This window comes from Callorhinus ursinus, unplaced genomic scaffold, assembly GCF_003265705.2.
Source record: "Callorhinus ursinus isolate GAN/ISIS: 27379988/994484 unplaced genomic scaffold, GSC_fseal_2.0 scaffold10, whole genome shotgun sequence".
NCBI lineage: Eukaryota > Metazoa > Chordata > Mammalia > Carnivora > Otariidae > Callorhinus > Callorhinus ursinus.
The window spans coordinates 40,943,358-40,962,220 of NW_027397072.1; the positions used below are offsets into that span (position 1 = coordinate 40,943,358).

The following is an 18,863-nucleotide window of genomic DNA, read 5'->3' on the forward strand; positions in this document are numbered from 1 at the left end:
GAGAGAGAGAGAGAGAGAGAGAGAGAGAGAGAGCACAAGCAGTGGGGAGGAGCAGAGGGGGAGGGAGAAGCTGACTCCCAGCCGAGCAGGGGGCCTGACAAAGATGACAACGAAGATGATGCGCGACTCAATCCCAGGACCCTGGGATCATGACCTGAACCGAAGGAGACGCTTAACCGACTGAGCCACCCTGGCGCCCCTCAAAGGCGCAGCTTCCCGAAGGCTATGCCATGCTCTCGTGGTCCTTGTACCCTGGCTTCTAGCGCAGTGCCTGGTGCCCAGGAGGGGCTCGCGAGTGGTTATAGGACAGTGGGCGGGCTGCTGCAGAACGTGCCAGTGAGGCCAGTGGCACACTGTAAGCTTGTAGATGCTGTGGCTGTAATGGGACACAACATGAGTGTGTGCTAATTACTTAAAGGAGGTGAATACAGCCTTTCTAACTGTGTTAAGACCAGCTGGTTAAAATACACAGTATGTGCAATCTTTTCGTTTTTATTTCACTCTTATGCTTTTTTACATTCTTTCGCACCGTTGTTCTGTGATAGTGTCATGTTCTTATGCATAGCGGGGTGAAGTGCTGCAGTCAGGGTAAATGCTCTAGGAGCCTGTGACATCTCGCCCCTGAATCAGCCTCGTGCCTGCTTGCACACAGAGCGTCAACATAGCCCTTGTGAAGGACACTGTCTCCAGACATGGGAAGTCCAGGCTGGACGATTAGCCCACCCAGGGAGGTCTTCCACGGCATTTCTTCACCTTGGCCTTCCCTTTTGCTTTCTTATTTTTGGACCAGAAGTGGAAAATTGAATCAACTGTGTACCTTATGGCCGGCTGTGATTTTCACGAGCTTCCAGAGACTTGAGCTCTATGTTTCCACCTGGGAATAGGCCTGCTCAGGATTTGAGTCTTCTTCCTTTTTTTTTTTTTTTTTAACAACTGGTCTTTATTTGGAACATATTTCTTCAGCACTCAGCATGGGCTAGGTCCTCTGTTTCTTATTTTAGGGACTCAAAGACAAAGCTGGTGGCGATCCCGTCATCCCCTGGCTCTGGGCTGCCTCTCTAAAGTCCAAAGTGAAGTTAAACAAAAGGCGGTGTTCTTGTGCACTTGCGTGGACACCACACGTGCTGCTGGCATTCTGAGCCCCGCTCCCTTTGGGGTCATAAGAGAAGCACTTCAAGGGATGCTGCGGTCTCGTTTCTGCTCCATGTCCCTGCCTCCTCCCTGGTGAATTAGGCTGGGGGCAGAGCGCTTCTTTGACGCCCCAGCAGCCAGTTCTTTCATGATGGATCAGCTCCAGGCCGCCCCTAGACTCTAGGAATAAGTCCCAGCATATCTCTTTAGGAGGGGGTGGGAGAGTGTGAGCCCTCTGTCCCTCCTCCACAGTCCACCTCCCAAGCAGGGGTGGCTGAGGCAGAGTCTACCTTGCTTGGAGGAGATGGGGGAAGGGAAAGGGGAAGGAACTGGGTGGGACCGAACCAGCTGTTCCCTGGGGCCCTGCAAGGAGCCAAAGTCTCAGCAGGATGAGGTACTCTGTGGCCCAGCGATGGAGGGAGGCTGCCCCGGACTCTGGAGGGGGACGTTGGTGGCGTTGTATAGTGTCACACCTTGGGCATCATGGCACGTCTTCTCTGCTTCTCCATTATCCCTCCCGACACATTTTGTGCTGCCTTTCCTCCCCGCACTCTTCCATGAGGCCCTTCCTTTCCTTTCATGGTCATTCAGACCTTCAAAGGGAGCGAGTGGGGCTTTGGTGCCAGCCTCAGCAAAGGCTGTGGAATCATAAAATGTGGATGACAACATGAGAGATCTGAGGGGTGGCCTTACCCCATCCCTGGGGTCCCTGACTCCATTCCAGGCGAGCCTCTGCTCTCGGCAGGTACGTTGGGTAGGCGATGTTGCTTATCACTGAACAGAATATCCTCGTGGGGTGCTGCTGACTGACTTCTCAGCGAGGGGACAGCTCTGGGATGCTCTGCGCTGTCTGGGGCTTCAGTGGGGCCCCCAGTCTGCCCGGGACAGGGCAGCCATGTTTGCATTTGCAGCGGTCATGGTCATAAACTGGACACCGTCTGAGGAGACCGCTGATGTTGTAGACCCAGCCCAGGCCCAGAAGTGATTCTGAGATGCTGTGGGGTCAACAGTCCTCCAGCACGGGGCAGAGGGAACATGTTTGTAGACACTTGAGACAATCTGTGACTGAACCCAAGCTCAGGGGCCTGACACCTGCCTGTGCCCCTGCCCTACCCTCCCTCCACTCCCCTGCTGCTCCCGCCTTCCTTCCTGGATTTGAACTTGCAATGTCCTTTTCAGCTCCTCCTTTTGGACTCCTGTTCTTGTCACCTTGCCCAAATTCTGCAGCTCTACCCTGGGTTTCTATTATGGACTGAATTGTGTCTCCCCCCCCCCCATTCATATTTTGAAGCCCTAACCCCAAGTACCTCAGAATGTGACTGTATTTGGAGGTAGGGTCTTGAAAGAGGTAATTAAGTTAAAATGAGATCACCAGGATGGCCTCAAACTCAATATGACCGGGGTCCTTATAAGAAGAGGACATTAGGACACAGACACATAAGGAGTGAGGACCATGTGAAGACACAGAGAGAAGGCAGCGGCCTATAAGCCCTGAGGAGAGGCCTCTGGAGAAATGAACCCCACCGACACCGTAGTCTCTGACTTTCAGCCTCTAGAACTGAGAGAAAATACATTTCTGATGTTTAAGTCACCCGGTCTGTGGTACTGTGTTATGGCAGCCCCAGCAAACTAATACAGCCCCTTCTGTCTGGCCTTTCCACTTCATTTCCGAGGAATAGACCAGAAAAGCAAGAAGAAAACTCCAGTCTTGTGCTACCAGGATCCATTTACTGATCCTCCCTTCTTCTGCTTATTGCTTATTTCCTTCTCTCTTTCTCCTTGTCCTCTGTTTCTCTCTCTCTCTCTCTTTTGTATTTATTTATCAGAGAGAGAGCACAAGCTGGGGGAGTGGCAGAGGGAGAAGCAGGCTTCCCGCGGAGCTGGGAGTCCGACGCGGGGCTTGATCCCAGGACTCTGGGACCATGACCTGAGCCGAAGGCAGACGCCTAACTGACTGAGCCCCGCAGGCGTCCCGGACCTCTTGTTTCCCTTTCCTACCTTCGAGGCCAGAATACCTATATTTTGAGCTGTCACACCCCACAGCAGAGCAGGGAAAGGGGGGGGAAGGGAGGGCTGGGAGAGGTGAAGAATGTGTGAGGTGGAAAGGGGAGGGGCAGCCCAAAAGGAGGGGCTGACAAGGACCTTGGAGGGAGGGAGAGGCAGTCTCAAACAGGCACGGGGCTGAGCGTGGAACCTGTCGCAGGGCTCGATCCCATGACCCCGAGATCACGACCTGAGCCAAAACCAGGAGTCGGATGCTCAGCTGACTGAGCCACCCAGATGCCCCCCCCCCCAGGCTACTTTAATATTGAGCTGGATTTTCCAGGGGCGGCTAGGATTGAGACAGGCAGAGGAAACCGAGGGAGATATTTCAAATGGGCCAACAGGGCAGGCAAACCCGGGGACAAACAGGCTGTGCTGGCCAAATGGGGGCAGGCTGGGTGGACTCCATGAGCATTTGCGTAGGGCGGGACGGAGGGCGATGCTGGAGAGGGTTTGAGTGTGAGGCTGGGAAATCTCCGTGCACACCAAGCGGTTTTCAGGGAGAAGTGGGAGCTCCCAGAGCAGTGTTGCAGGTCAGTGCATCTGGCAGCCGAGTGTGGGCTGGATAGGGCTGCCACCCTGGTCACTACTGCAGGCTGCTGGAGTTAGCCTCTTAGCTAAGAACTGCAGCCCTGTTAGTCCAGGCCCTGGGGCCAGCAAGAGAGAGACACTGCGAGACTGGGAACTGGGCTCTCTGTGGACTAGAGTTTGTTTGTCGTACAAGGGAAAACTTGTACGGTGACAGAGAGCTGATAATGGATATTGGAGAAAATACAAAATAAGAGAACATCCAGGAGCGGGTTGGACTCTCGAAGTAATACAGTGTGTAGCCATTTAGATGAACTGCTTACCACTTAGGCCTAATTAGCCCCAGTAACAGTTCTGAGTGTGGCTAAGTGGGTCACTTAGCTTTATTGTGCTTTTAATTTGGTTCTTCATATGATTCTTCATCGTCTGTTGTTCTTGAAGCTTGTATGTCTTGTCAGAACTTTAAAAAACGTAAAGGAAAATTACCTTTCAGGGCAATAGAAGTTGAAAGGATGGAGATTTCTGGGGAGGGGCTGAGATCCTCCCAAAGTGCTTAGCAGAGGTGGTAACTTTCACTAGGCCTTGGAGATAAGGGATTGGTATTTGTTCTTATTGTTCCTCAGCATTGTGTGGGATTTGGGGGAAGGAGGCGTATTAGTTAGCTGGGGCTGCCATTCCAGAATACCACATACAGGGGAGTGTAAGCAGCAGAAATTTGTTTTCTTGCAGTTCTAGAGGGTCAAAGTACAAAATCAGGGCCCAGGTTTGGTTTCTGGTGAAGGCTTTCTCAGCTTGCAGATGGTCACCTTCCTGTGTCCTCACGTGCCCTTTTCTCAGTGTGTGTGTGTGTGGGGGGGGTCGGGGGGGTGCGGTGAGGCTGGGGGTTGCTTTGGTGTCTCTTCCTCTGTTTTTATTTATATATTTATTTTTTAAAAAGTATTTTATTTATTGTCAGAGAGAGAGAGAGAGAGAGCGAGCACAAGCAGGGCGAGCAGCCAGCAGGGGGAGAAGCAGGCTCCCCACTAAGCAAGGAGCCTGATATGGGGCTTGATCCCAGGACCCTGGATCATGATCCGAGCCGAAGCAGACACTCAACTGCCTGAGCCACCCAGGTGTCCCTCTCTTCCTCTTCTTATAAGGACTGCAGGCCTATCGGATCAGGGCCTTACCCTTATGACCTCCTTTAACCCTAATACCTCCTTAGAGGCCCTGTCTCCAAATACAGTCACATTGGGGGTCAGGGCTTCATCATGTGACTTTGGGGGTGGGTGGGTGGCACAGTTCACACTTGATCTGAGCCAAAAGGCCGAGAAGCGATGGGGTGGCACAGTTCAGTTTGTGACAGGAGGCCCATCTGACATCAGGGCCGGATGCGGACTGGGTGGAAGGGAGAGAGAGTGGGCAGGAGGCCTGACTGAGGAGAGGAGGAGAGGAGAGGTGTGGAGGGTGTTGAGGGGGTGGCAGGCAGAGAAGAGAGGGAAGGCCTGGTCGGCCTGGTGCGTTCTGCCAGGTCTCTCTATGTGCTCTCAGGCTCCTCAGGAGCCAGCTTCATTTACAAAAGGACAACTTACCAAAGGGCAGGTTGGAATGTTACGGAAGATCAGTTTCTGTCATCCTCATGTTTGAGTCCTTTTGCTGTGAAGAGCCCAGGTCCAAGTTCTTAGGGCGCTTCCCCTCCCCGCCCCCTGGAAAGCAGAGCTCAGTGTCCAAAGAAGTGTGTGGAGGCTTTACCTCCCGTGTGAGGCAGCGTGTATTAACGTGACAAGAAAAGAAGCAGAATTTCTCACCATCTTGCTTTGAGGGCCCAGTCTAGACTATTCCACGGGAATAGACTCCTTTCGGGTAGAGAAGGAGGAGGGGTTTTACAGAGTCGCTGGAAGGGAGAAAATAAATGAGCTGGAGGAGGACATCCCCACTGCCTGGATACCCAGGTGAGATGGGAGAGGCAAGGACCAGAAATCCTCAAGGGGGGCTCGAAACAATATCAGGGCGGAATGTTCTGAGGACAAGGAAGACCTTCCCCTACTGCTCTCCAACTACAAGGGGGCTGAATGGCTCTCAAAAGTGAACTAAGAAAAAAGACACGACAACCTACCGCCCCAGAAGGTGAGGCCTGCGCCTGAACAGATGCGAGCCCCTTTGTTCACAGAGCTGGGAGGCTGGTGGGGTGGTGCGGGGCTAATGTGAGCCGCATAATGGGCGGTGCCTTTCATATGCAGAGCAGCCCTCTGATCTGAGGGGGATGAAAGTGCTGGAAAGTGGAGAGGCTCGATGGGGGGCCTTTGTCTTTGACAAAAAAGGCATCTGCCGGACTCGAACCCCCTTGCCCGCTCCTTCAGCCCATGGGCTCCCGCAACAATACCCCAACCGGGACCTGGGTCTCCCCACAGCTGAAGAAGTCTCAGGAAAGAGAAAGAAGCATGCTGCAAATGTTGGACAGGGAGGTTAATCGATTTTTTCCACAGCCCAGAAAGAAAGGGAGAGAGAAGGACTGTAGGGAGGCAAGGGGAGAGCGGAAGGGGAGACATGGTGGGGTGGGGGCGGGTAGCAGGAAGGAAGGGTGGCATTTGAACACTGGAGTAGACTGTCCAGTAGTAAGCTTGTTACTTTTCTGAAGACAGTGCAGATGGGGTGAGTATGTGTCATTGGAGGGATGGAGAAGAGTATGCAGCTGATAAGACATGTTTTGGGGTGGACTGATACTTTTTTTTAAAAGACAGTAGAAGCAAGCACAATATGAAAGCAGACATCCATCTGGCTCACTCTGTTTCCAGAGGGGAAAAGAAAGTCCCTTCAAGTCTCTGTGCTGTCAGAAACTCTATGCTAATTGTGATAATTTCCAATAGTTCTTCCTTTCTTCCTGTCTCCTACCCTTCTTGAAATCTTAACCAATACTCAGAACAAAGCACTTGGCATTTGGCCTAGAGATTTTCTGCTTGTGGATGATTTTTGAGTCTATTCTGTGGGGTAGATGTACTCCTTGGCCATAAGCCTGATGGTGCTGTGTCACTGACGGGATGTCCACCTAGTTGTCATGGGCATGGCTTGGGGGGGGCAGTGGACAGACATGTCCTACGTAGGGCTGTCCCTTCAGGGGCTGTGGTTTGGTTAGGGAGTTGGGAGAGGAGGGAGCATGGTGATTTTGGCATCTCTCATCTGCCTCGCAGGAGAGAGGGTCTGAAATAAGAGGATTGACCTCACATAGTGATCTCTGGGTGAGGGACATTTGTTAATAGACACAGAGAGTGACTTTGAGGCTGTCTCTGAATCTTTTTACCTGAGTGGTACTGTTATAGCCAGGATAGGGCATTCAGGAGAAGTAGGTATACTGCCTGTCCTTGCTTAGAGGTGCATGGGTCCTAAGAAGTCAGGCCTTGCCTTGGAAGAAGTAGGCTTTAGACACCTTGGAGAGGTCAAGGCTGGTCTTGCTGCCATCCTGCTGTTCCTCTACCCAGCTTCTCACCGGAGAGAGCATGAACTCGGGAGGCCATGGAACTGGGATTGAATCCTGGCTCCCTCCTCATTTCTTATCTTTTTGACTTGGGGCAAGATACTGAACCTTTCCGAGTCCCTTTCCTCATCTGTAAAATACGGTTGATGAAACAAACATCATTGTAGTGAGGAATAAACTAGAGAACCTCTGTAGAGGACCCAGTGCATAACAGACTTTTGATAGAAGCTCGCGGTTACCTTTGCTCCTACCACCCTAAGTGGTTGGGCGTATTTGTACCTACTCAGTACGCTCTTATACTCCATCCCCATTGATACACCTTTACACCCTTGGTTCCTCTTGCCTCGTTTTATTCTTAGGCATTCTTGTCACCCTAACAGGAGAAACCGGGACAGCATTGGTTTATTTTATTTTATTTTATTTTATTTTATTTCTGAATCCAGTAGTTTGCCACCTTACTTGCCTTTACTCCAAGTGTCCGTCTTGGAATGATCGGTTCAGGAGCCGATCTTGTCAGTGATTTGTTCTGGAGCCGATCTTGTCAGTGATTGGCTCAGGATCCTGGTTTTAAGCCAATCAGCATGCAGAATTCTGGCTTCTCCGATTGGTGTAGGTATGAGCATGTGTCCTAAGTTGGCCCAAATAGATGGAAGAGAGGAGAGGTTAGAGCAGAGGTGTTTGTTTGCCCTGGCTTGACTTGAATGTTCTAGTTATAAGGGTGGTCCAAAAATTAAGCAGGTGCATAGACCAGGGGAGCCCAGACCTTACTACACTCCACTGCTTTTGGCTTTCTGCTGTGTCAGTCTGTTTCCTTACGATTTAAGCCAACTTAGGTTCTGTTCATCCTGATTGCCACTGTCCTTGTAACTGCTCCGTATAAACTCCCCACTCCTTACCTGGAGTCACCATTTTTCTTTACTGTTTTATCAAATATGTATTTTAAGCAATATGGTGTTTGGTCTTGTTTTTTAATTATTCTATAAATGGAACTGTACTATATATTTTCTTCTGTGTCTTGCTGGTTAACCCAAATTGTGTGATATTCATCCATGCTAATGTGTGTGGCTACTATTCATTTTCACTGTTGTGTGGCATCTACCACAATTTTTTTAGTTCTCTTCTTGATGGACATTTGGGCTGTTTCCAGGGTTTTGCTGTTCCAAATTATTTTGCTATAAACATTCTCACAGTAGTCTCCTGGAACCCACATGTGAGAGTTTTATTCCCGTATGCCATGGTTTTCCTTTCTATTTAATTAAACTGTAGGAAAGAAAGCTGGGATGACTCTCTTGGGACACTTCTATGAGCCTCGGTCTTCCTGCTCTGACTCCTCTTTAATTGGCCTCAAACGTTACTGTCTCCTTGGTCTCAGGAATCAGATACCTGGGATCCCCGGCCACTTGCCACCTTCTGCTGGCTCCACAATGACCCCCTCGCCGATCCCCAGCACAGCCTTAGAGACGCTATTTCCTTCCACCCAGACATGAGACCACCGTTTTTGTAGGAGGGCTGTCTTCTTCAAATTCTTTGAGAGCCTACCCACCTGGGTCTCTCGCCTACAGAACCTGACCTAGCCATAGATTGGCTCCTCCTCTTGGTGAGATGCCCTAGATCCTTCCAGGCAGGGCTGTGGTGAGGGCAGGAGTGGGGTCTGTTGTCCCTATATTTGTTTCCTAGGGCTACCCTAACAAAGTCCCACAGACTGATGGCTTAAAACAACAGAAATGTATTCTCTCCTACTTCTGGAGGCTGGAAGTCCCAAGTCAGGATGTCAGGTAAGCAGGGCCATGCTCCCACTGAAGGGCCTAGAGGAGAATCCTGCCTTGCCTCATACAGCTTCTAGTAGTTGCTGGCAATTTTGGCCTTTCTTGGCTTGTGGATGCGTCCCTCCAACATCACACGCCTGTTTTTTCACCACGCGCCTCTACAGTACCTTCCCTCTGCGGGTGTCTGTCCACATTTCCCCTTCTTGTAAGGATACCATTCCTGATGGATTAGGGCCCACCCTAATGACCTCATCCTAACCTGATTACATCTGCAAAGACCCTATTTCCAAAAGGTCACATTCACAGGTAATGGGGATTAGAACAAATCTTTTGGGGGGAGAAAAGTCAACCCATAACAGCCTCTTTTTTTACCCCGTCTGCTGCCTCTGCGGCTGGTTAGGGACATGACCTTCGGGTTGACTTGTCTTGCCTGACCTGTGGGGATTTGCACTTGTCGTGTGGTGACGGGAGCTCCTTCTACCATGAGCTCTAGCCTCTGTTTTCCTTCTGTCTCTCTGGGCTTCAGCGCTGGCCTGGCGACTCTGGCTTCCATCCCGTTCCCTCGTGGAGCCTTTACTCTGCCCAAATGAGATGATCACTGGACATTGAGCTGTTCCTGCGTTGGGCTTACTGGTTGTCTTTGAAGTTGCCACACTCCTGCTGCCCTCTGGGGAGGGACTGGCTCCTGGTGACGTGCTGGAAGCAGCCTCCCAGGACGAGCTTGCCCCGCCATCCTCCTCGCTGCTCGGACTCTCTGAGGCCGTGATCGTTTTTGGCCATGCTTCTTCCTGGACGCCTGCTGGCTCTTCCTGTCATCGCTCCATTGTCCGTCCCGGGCTTAAGGATTTGGTTGCTGCCATACTCACGGCTCTCGCTGCGGTCCTGTGGCTGCCCGAGCCGCCACCGCCCCTGCCGTTGGCCCTCTGGCAGGGCCTGGAGGCCCCGGGACTGCAGAGGAGTATGTGCTCAGGGTGGATACACTGGCCCTTCCATGAACAGAGGTTTTTTGGGGGTACCTTGGATTCCCTCACCCTAGCATGAGCAGAGGAGGTGGCTCAGACAGCACAGGGACCATATGGGGGCCCCTGGTGGGCGCCTGACCTGATTCCCTTCTCCATGGAGCTCTGTGGCCTGTGCCAAGGGGAGGAGAAACAATGAAGACAGAGGAGACAGAATGTGAGACCAGAAGGGTCTGCTCCCCTCTCTTTCTGAAATGGAGCAAATCAAATGCTTCCGAGTGGAAGAGTGTTTGAGGTCGTTATGTGCAGTCTCCCCTTGAATGCAGGAATCCCTCTATATGGACATTCCAATTTTGATTGAAAAGTCCCAGTGCCAAGGAGAGCAATATTACAGTTCCCCAGGGAACATCGTTGTACACTTCTGATTGCACACGTGTGCTAGTATTCCTGGGAAACTCTCCAAGGTGGCAAGTCCCCCAGTGGTGGCTTATTTGGCCCTGAGCCCTTCCAAGCGTAACGCATCTTCCAAGGGAGCCTCAGAGAGAACAACAAAGGTTTCGAGGACCCATCCCAAAGCGCTCTGAGCCCGTCTCCTTGTGTGTTTGCAGAGACCTGCCACGGGGCTCTGCTTGTCCTCCGTCATAGACCCAGGCATGTCCATCGTATCTCAGCTGGGTTGGCCCGGGTTCCGCCAGGACCCTCCATGGGTGGCCTCAGGAGATAAATGAGTTTTTCCCAGCAGGTAGGAAGTCCTCCTGTGTACCCTGAAGATAGCAGGAATGGCCGGCTGCGAGCTTCACGGGTAGCTGCAGTTTCAGGTGGTCAAGGATAGAAATCTTGACAGGTTGCAAGGGAAGCAGCCTGCTGAGCTCTAAGATCTTGGGGGCCTTTAGTTCCTTCCCCTGGTGGCCCCCGATGGCCCCTGGTGGCACGTGTAACATGCTTTTCCCGGTCTGTGGCTGGTCAGGCCAGGAGTGTGGCGCTAGGTCGTGGAGGGTGGGCTGATGGGTGCCACGCCCATGGTCGCCATTTGGGATGTGGTTGTGCACATCGGTCACTTCTCTCCTGCTGATCAGGATAACGTTGCTCTCAAACAACGACGTGTCCTTGAATACACGCTCTCCTTGTATTCTGGCTGCTGCAGCGCCCCCCGCCAGGTGCTGAGCGTGCCCACGGTGTGGCTGCCGTGGGCCGGGTAATGCTGTAACACAGATTCGCTGCTCTTGGCACCGCCGGTTTTCAGTGGCAGGGCAAAGTGTAGCTTGGGGGCCAGGTAGTGCCATGATGGCCCGTCTCTCTCTGGGGTTTGCACGTCCGCCTAGACTCCCATTGGGTGTTAATCCCGTACTGCCCTCTGTGACTTGTTGCCATCACACACCCTTTTGTTCTGTCCCACTCCCAGGGGGCACCCCTTAGGCCGGGGGGCCAAATCTTCTTCCCCAAATGCAGCTCCGTTTCCCAGAGGACAGGCTGCCACTGTGGGGGGGTGGGGCGGGGCTGCTGTTATTGTTATTATAATTATGATGGGAGTATGTCAGGCTAATGACTGTGCTGACCCCTCCAGGTGCTTTACGTCCTCAGCCTCTTGTCTTCTTTCCCCTAGTGCCCCTTGCTTGGCCCTCAGGCAAAAAGACTGACAGTGAGTGACAGGGATCTATGTAAGATATCTGCCGCTCAGGGATTTTTAAGAGAATTTGTTGTTCTGCATCAGCCCAAGTAGCTTGGCAAGACAGTAACCATACAGGAAGCATAATTCTTGGAACATCCCCCATGCACTCCAAAAGCCGGACTTGGGAATTGAGAACGTGGATTTCTTCTGAAATGATGTTTTAGGCGGTGGTTTCTAGGTTCGGCCACAGAGAGTTTTGTTTGCATGAAAAGACTGTAGAAGCAATGCCGTTTCAGAAGCATGCTGGTCCCAAAGCCCACCTCCTTCCTGGGGAGGATATGAGTCAGACTCCAGAAACTGTGGTGCGGAGAATTGGCATTCAGGGTCGGAGAACTGAGCCAGGAATTGACTGCAGGGCAGCACCCACCAGTGGCTTTCTGATGACGGTTCACATTTTAAAGAGTTGGATGTGTTTGCTATTCATTTCTTCAGGTTCTTGAAACTCTAGCCCTGACTTCGTTCCATCAGTGACTCCCAGCCCGGCCAGCACAGAGAATCACCGGCGGGTGAATGTAGGTGGTGGTTCGGGCTAGCGTAGCTGTAGTTACAAAAGGTGCCTGTAGGGGGCGGTTGCATGGGCTCTTGGTGGTTTCTGGGTGGCTGTTATGAAGCGTGGAGCAGCCCCGGATGCCCTGCATGGATGGATACTCAAGATTTTTTTTTTTTTTTTAAGATTTTATTTATTTATTTGACAGAGAGAGACACAGCGAGGGAGGGAACACAAGCAGGGGGCGCGGGAGAGGGAGAAGCAGGCTTCCCGAGGAGCAGGGAGCCCGATGCGGGGCTCGATTCCAGGACCCCGGGATCATGACCTGAGCCGAAGGCAGACGCTTAACGACTGAGCCACCCAGGCACCCCCGGATGCTCAAGATTAAAAGAAATAAGCAAGCTCCAGAGCAGTGGGGAGAGCATGCCGAGATTTATGTCAACAATGATGTGGTAGATAATGAGTTGCCATCTGTGGTTTGGAAAACACTGGCTTAGAAGATTCCTGGGAAAATCACGCCGTCTGGGTATCTGGAGGAGAAGGCTCATCTGAGATTTTGGAGAAATGAACCTGAGTCCTTGTAGGATTGTCTGAAATCTTCATCTGTGCAATTGCCTGGATTTCTCCTTGGGGCCTGCCTGCGTCAGCCTGAGCCTAGAGCAGAGGTCCTGGTGATGAGGGAGGCAGAAACAGGCTCACCTCTGGCGCGGAAGGCTGTCCTACAGCCCGCATAGTTTCAGTAAGGATCAAGTACGTGCTGGTGGCTACATTCATAAAGGATCTCGTGAGTGCCTGTGAATCTCACCGATGGTTAATACTGAACTGAATTATAAGCACCATAGAAATCCCACGAAAGTAGTTTTATGAGCGTAAATTCGAAGAAGACGTTGACGATCTCACAGCCCCGGACGTCACCTCCCCTTGTGAGCACCAAGCATGTAACTACCAGCTTCCTACAGCGGGCATGCAGCTCCCTGTGCCCGTGGGCCCGTCCCCGCGCTACTTAAACACATCCACTAAGTTGCACCGTACAGCATCCCGAGAATTCCTTCTCGGCCGTGGCTCTCGACGATCCTGCCATACTAGGACAGCTTTGGGTTGGGGGCAGTGGGGACACCGCTGGGGCGACCCTGGACTTCTGCATCCAGCCTGCTTTTCCCTGGAGAGGAAACCTTCATTTTTGTCCCTTCTTGGCAGTCAGAAATTTCCCTTTTCCTTTTTTGTGATCTGCCGTAGTCATTAATGTTATCTTAAGGATAAGGGTAAGTCTCAGGCTGCATGTACTTCAGAAACCGTGGGGGATAGCCCTGTTTGCCAAACCCCGGCTTTCTATCCCATGATTGTTTTGTCTTAAGTTACAGTGGATAGCTTCAGTACTCGTCTGTGGAAAGGCGTCTGAGTGCCTCAAGGCCAAAGGAGCACAAACAGAAAAGCAGAGAAGATAGCTCTACAGTTCTCTGTCTATCATGTGTCATTCGTCTGTCGGCTTTCACACACAGGGACTGTCCCAGGAAAAATACACAAGACACTGGCCACAGTGGTTGTTTTTAGGGAGGAGGATTGGGGTACAGGAATAGGAGGGAGCTCTTTTTCTTCGTACCGTTTGAAACTTTTACCATATTCATTTGAACTGTTGAGAAGAGTAAGCTGAGACTGACACGTTTTGACTTGTGTCTCCAAATCCTTAGGTTCAAGTCCTAACCCTCAGGACCTGAGAATGTGACCTTATTTGGAAATCGGGTCCTTACAGATGATTTAAGATGAGGTCATTGGGGTGGGCGCTAATCCACTATGACTGGGTCCTTATACAAAGGGGAAATTTGGACACAGACATACTTGGGGAGTGTGCCATATGGAGACTGGAGTTATGCAGCCACAAGCCGAGGAACGAGGAACGACCAGAAGCTTGGAGAGAGACCTGGAGCAGATCCCTCCCTAATTCCTTCAGAGGGAGCATGGCCCTGCCAGCACCTTGATTTTGGACTTCTGGCCTCCAGAACTGTGAAACAATACATTTCTATTGCTTCAGCCTCCCAGGTTGTGGTCCTTTGTTATGGGCAGCCCCAGGAAATTAAGACAACACGTGAGAAAATGTTAGCAGAGTCTCCAAGGAAAGGCCCTGGTGGAATAGAGAGGAGGAGGGGTGGGTGGCAGGGAGTTGGTTAGGGATGAGGTGAGGGCGCCACCCCGCCAGGACCCTGTGCTTGCTCCTTTGCCCTGCCTTCCCTTCCTGGCCGCCTGCTTCGGCTCTCGGTTGGACAGGCTGCCCAGGAACAGCGCCAGGTGAGATCCTGCAATGCGGGGAGGCTAGGTCAGTGACAACGCCCCATCAGGATCACCCTCCTGGGAGAGACCCCCGTGCTCAACGGGACCGAACACGGCTGTTTCCGAGGAGTTTGCTAATCTGTGAGTCACATCCTGACACCCCAGATTTCTCAGACTGGCTCCGACTTTGCCAAGCACAGCAAGGAGAGTGAATTGCCTAAGAATGACCAACAATCGTGACTCCTGTCAGACTGAGCGGGGCCTTTCGAGGTGCCACAGTAGGTCTCTGGGGAAGCTGGGTCTGGACCTCCACGGTTTCAGCCGGCTGAGTCTGGGGCTGTGTGTTGTTTTTGTGGCTCCGTCTTGTGCTCTCTGACTCCTGCTCTGGGGCCTCGAGACTGCCTGCAGAGGACGAGGGGTAGGTACCTCCTACAGCTGCCGAGGCACACACAGAAGGCCCCCCCTGGTTTGGCCCCAAAGAAGACCCCTCCAGCAGTGCCTCAGGGCCCTGCCTCTGGTTGCATGGAGCTTGATCATCAAAAGTAAACGTAAGGAGCAAAGATAAACATCCCAGCAGAGGCTTTGGAAACCTGTTGGACAGGTGAAATGTCTTTAGGGTAAATGACATTTGACCACATTGTAAAGGAACTGAATAAACAAAGGCCTGATTTAACCTGCCAGGCGGGCCACCCAGTCTTCTTCATTTTGCCGATCTGCCCGATCAGCAGGATGGGTGGCTCAATCTTCTCTAAATACCTAAATATAAGAACACCTTCAGAGGAGCATTTGCGAGTCAATGGAAACTCTCGGAGGAAGGTGTGTCAGCAGCCGATAACCTGGGTTTGTCCTGAATGGCTTTAGGAGAAGAGCAGAATCCATCAGCACGTATTTGTGAGCCAAGCAGAGCTTGAGAACTTGGTTTGGAGGAGACATTGAGAGACAATGTGTGAGACCTTGGCCTGGGGCCTGGCAGACCTGAGAGGGGCTTCATTCTGCCCCTCCCCCTCCTCTCCAGAGCTGTGGTCCTCCAGCTAACGGCGAAGAAGTCATTGAGCCATTCCCAGGGGTGGTGGAGAGGTCCCGACTGTGTGGCTTTAGAATCCAGAGGCTCATCTTTGTGGAAGACTGAGTTTCCTCACTTAGACCATAATTTGTGGATGGGCACCTGGGTGTATCTATCTGTCAGCTCATGTCATCACTAGAGGGGTGGGGACAGGGCATGGCCCACAAGGTCCAGGCCCAACAGAGCAGAGGGGGACGTTTGGAGAGGAGACGAGGGGATTTTACAGAGGGACCTGCCCCCACCGCCTTTGCTTAAAGCCTCAGCACGGGGACAGCCAATATTAGAGGAACCGTGGGAGACAGGGCCATGGGAGGAGGGCGTACAGCAGGTGTGTGTCGCCGTGGCCTGTGGGAAGCAAGTCACCAAGTCCCCCTGCCTCTTTGCCCTCAGAATGAAGAGGATGTGTGACAGGAGAAAGTAAGGGGGTTGGGGCTGCGTAGGGTCATCTGCTGACTTGAGACCTGTAATATGTTGTCTCCAGATAATCGAGAACTTCCTGCTGAAGACCTCACAGAGTGCTCAGATGGACCCCGCCTGTGTGCTTTTCTGCAAATGGGGAGGGAATATTCCAGCCGGGCAGTATCTGTACACCGATTACTGGGGCAGCACGTGGAAGGGCAGCTGTTGAAGGTGATATGTCTGCATCCACACCCGGGGAGAGCGGGAGAGAAAGTGCCTTGGCATCTTCAATGTTGTCAGGAGCCCCGTTTCCTTCCCCCCACCCCACCCCGGTGCCAGAATCCCACTTCCCCCTCTGTCCCAGCTCTCCAGTGCCATGGAGAATCCACTGTTTTGTAAAATTCCTCGAGGCTGGATTTTCCCAAAGGATGTGCCAGGGAACCCTTCTCTTGTGATGTGTGCCTCAAATAAACTTGGGAAACACTCTCCCCTTGGGAAGAACCGCAGCTCACAGGAGTGTATCAGAGACTCTGAGAAGCTCGTACAGATAAACCTGTTTGATTTTGTTGGGCCCTCGTTTCTCACTTTTCCATAACTTCTATTAACGTCCCACCGACCCAGTGACTCCATCAGGCGGCACACGCCACACTGACGGTTAGAACAGACTCGTGGATGTCGTGTGTACTTTCCTGTCCAGTCCTTCGTGTAAGGGAAGCTGTCGTCGGTCTGTCCCTGTCTGTGTGTCTCCAGCTGCCTCCTGCCTTTCCTCCCCAGCTCCTTCAGACGTTCACCTCAAGCCCTTCTCTGGTCTCTTCACCAGGCGGTCGGTGTCCGTTTTAAGGCACTTCCTCCAGTGTGACCCACAAGGGGTCAGCTTGGGCAGGACTGTCCTCCTTTTCTTTGGACACCGCCCAGGGATTTGAGTTCCCTTTTTTAGCAGCAGCGTCCATGTCCTTACACAACAAACGCAGAGGTGAGGCCATTGCCAACCTTGGACAAAAGAAATAAGATGGCAGCTCGTGATTGCTGTATCAGTGAACTTAAAAGGGCCCTGTGTTTTCTCCCCGTAGGTCATCTTTGCTTTGAACCAGACCCTCCTGCAGCAGGAGAGCCTTCGAGCAGGCAGCCTTCAGATCCCCTACACGACGGAGGATCTCATCAAACACTATAACTGTGGGGACCTTGGCTCCGTCATCTTCAGCCATGACAGCTCCCAGGTGAGGGCCCTTGTCCTCTATCCAGCTCAGCATGCATTTAAACACAAGAATAAAGACTTGACCTGCTGACGCCTGGACCTTCTGTGTACAAAGGATCGAGGTCATCCAGGGCCCCAAAAATAAAATCGGACAGGTTTAGATGTTGAAGGAGAAGCCACAGCTAACAGAGGTATTCTTTATGGTACGTGGGAACTGAGGAGGTTGTGTTGATGAGCGTTAATTCTCGGATCCCAGGCAAAGGATGAAGCTTCAAGGGATCCAGTGGCAGGCCTCATGGTCCGGGGTGGCCTCCGGAGCAGGGAAGGGATCCTAGTGCGGAAGCCCCTGGCTGACTTAGGCAGCACTTCTGGGAAATGATGAACCAGAACCTCGACTGCAGCTTAGCGGTGGCTTCTACTGAGATGGGGAGTGTGTTGTCTCCAGCCCCAGGACTGGTGTCCTCCTGCGGGAGGAGGGTGTGAGTGGTGCTGGGGGTCTGTTAGATCTGGGGAACCTGTCGTAAGGAAATGTGAGTGAATATAAGCGGTGAACAAGGAATGGCAGCCTGGGGAGAGGGACAATCGAGGCTGGATCCAGCGTCAGCCCCGCAAGCGTCAAAAGATATAATGAGCTTTCTGGAGAGTCTAGGGCTGGTGGAAGTAAAACCCGGGCAAAGCAAGCCAGGGGAAGGGGAAAACCAGGAATGCACTAAAGAAGGGAGAGTAGAATTTATGGTGATGACAGTTCTTATGGGCACTCTTGGTGGATGTTGGGGGAGTGGGGAGACAGGTCAAGGTCAACTGGGACATCAAAATGTGAAATGGAAGGAAAAGCTAATATGGACGGGGGATTTGGACGTTATATGGGCAAATGGGCCACCTGGCTGGGCGGTCAGGGATAGGGGGCCTTAGGCTTCCTTTCCCTGTGGCTCCTCAGACCTGTCCTGCTCACAGCGCCCCCACCGGTGGTGTGGGGTATTGAGGTTTTCCCTCCGCCGTGCCACGCGGGCCAGGCTGGTCTGGCTGAGGGGTGCAGGTCGTAGGGCTCATTTGGCATCTAGAAGGGAGAGCAGGATGGTAGTGGGAGGCCGCCCTGCACACTCTGGGCTGCCTGTGGGGGGAGGGGGCTGGTACAAAGGAAGTGCTGGTACTTGCCACCACCACGTGGTCTTGCTGGGGGGAGGGGAGGAAGCCACAGTTTGTCCCCTGGGAAGCTGGATAAAAGAGTAACATCCTTGTGGGGAGGCTGCATTCCTCTGAGCTTTCTTCCCCTTGACAGCCCATAGGTAAAACCTATCTCGTGTGTCACTCACTGTCCCTTGTGTCCCGTGTGTCACCTGTCATATGTGTCACTCACAGCAGCAGCTCGGCCATGGACACATCCCAACCCATCATGCTCGCGCCCCAACCCCCTTACTTTCTCCTGTCACACATCCTCTTCATTCTGAGGGCAAAGAGGCAGGGGGACTTGGTGACTTGCTTCCCACAGGCCACGGCGACACACACCTGCTGTACGCCCTCCTCCCATGGCCCTGTCTCCCACGGTTCCTCTAATATTGGCTGTCCCCGTGCTGAGGCTTTAAGCAAAGGCAGTGGGGGCAGGTCCCTCTGTAAAATCCCCTCGTCTCCTCTCCAAACGTCCCCCTCTGCTCTGTTGGGCCTGGACCTTCTGGGCCATGCCCTGTCCCCACCCCTCTAGTGATGACATGAGCTGACAGATAGATACACCCAGGTGCCCATCCACAAATTATGGTCTAAGTGAGGAAACTCAGTCTTCCACAAAGATGAGCCTCTGGATTCTAAAGCCACACAGTCGGGACCTCTCCACCACCCCTGGGAATGGCTCAGTGACTTCTTCGCCGTTAGCTGGAGGACCACAGCTCTGGAGAGGAGGTGCTGTGCTGAAG

At 52.5% G+C, this 18,863-nt stretch overlaps 1 protein-coding gene across 1 annotated transcript in view; it reads left to right on the forward strand.

The window, feature by feature from the left end:
- Positions 1-18,863, forward strand: part of TRABD2A (TraB domain containing 2A) — a 47,435-nt gene that overhangs the window by 14,289 nt on the left and 14,283 nt on the right. The window contains exon 3 of the mRNA XM_073897943.1: positions 16,832-16,978. Coding sequence (XP_073754044.1) covers positions 16,832-16,978 — 147 coding nt within the window. The remainder of the gene's footprint in view (positions 1-16,831; positions 16,979-18,863) is intronic.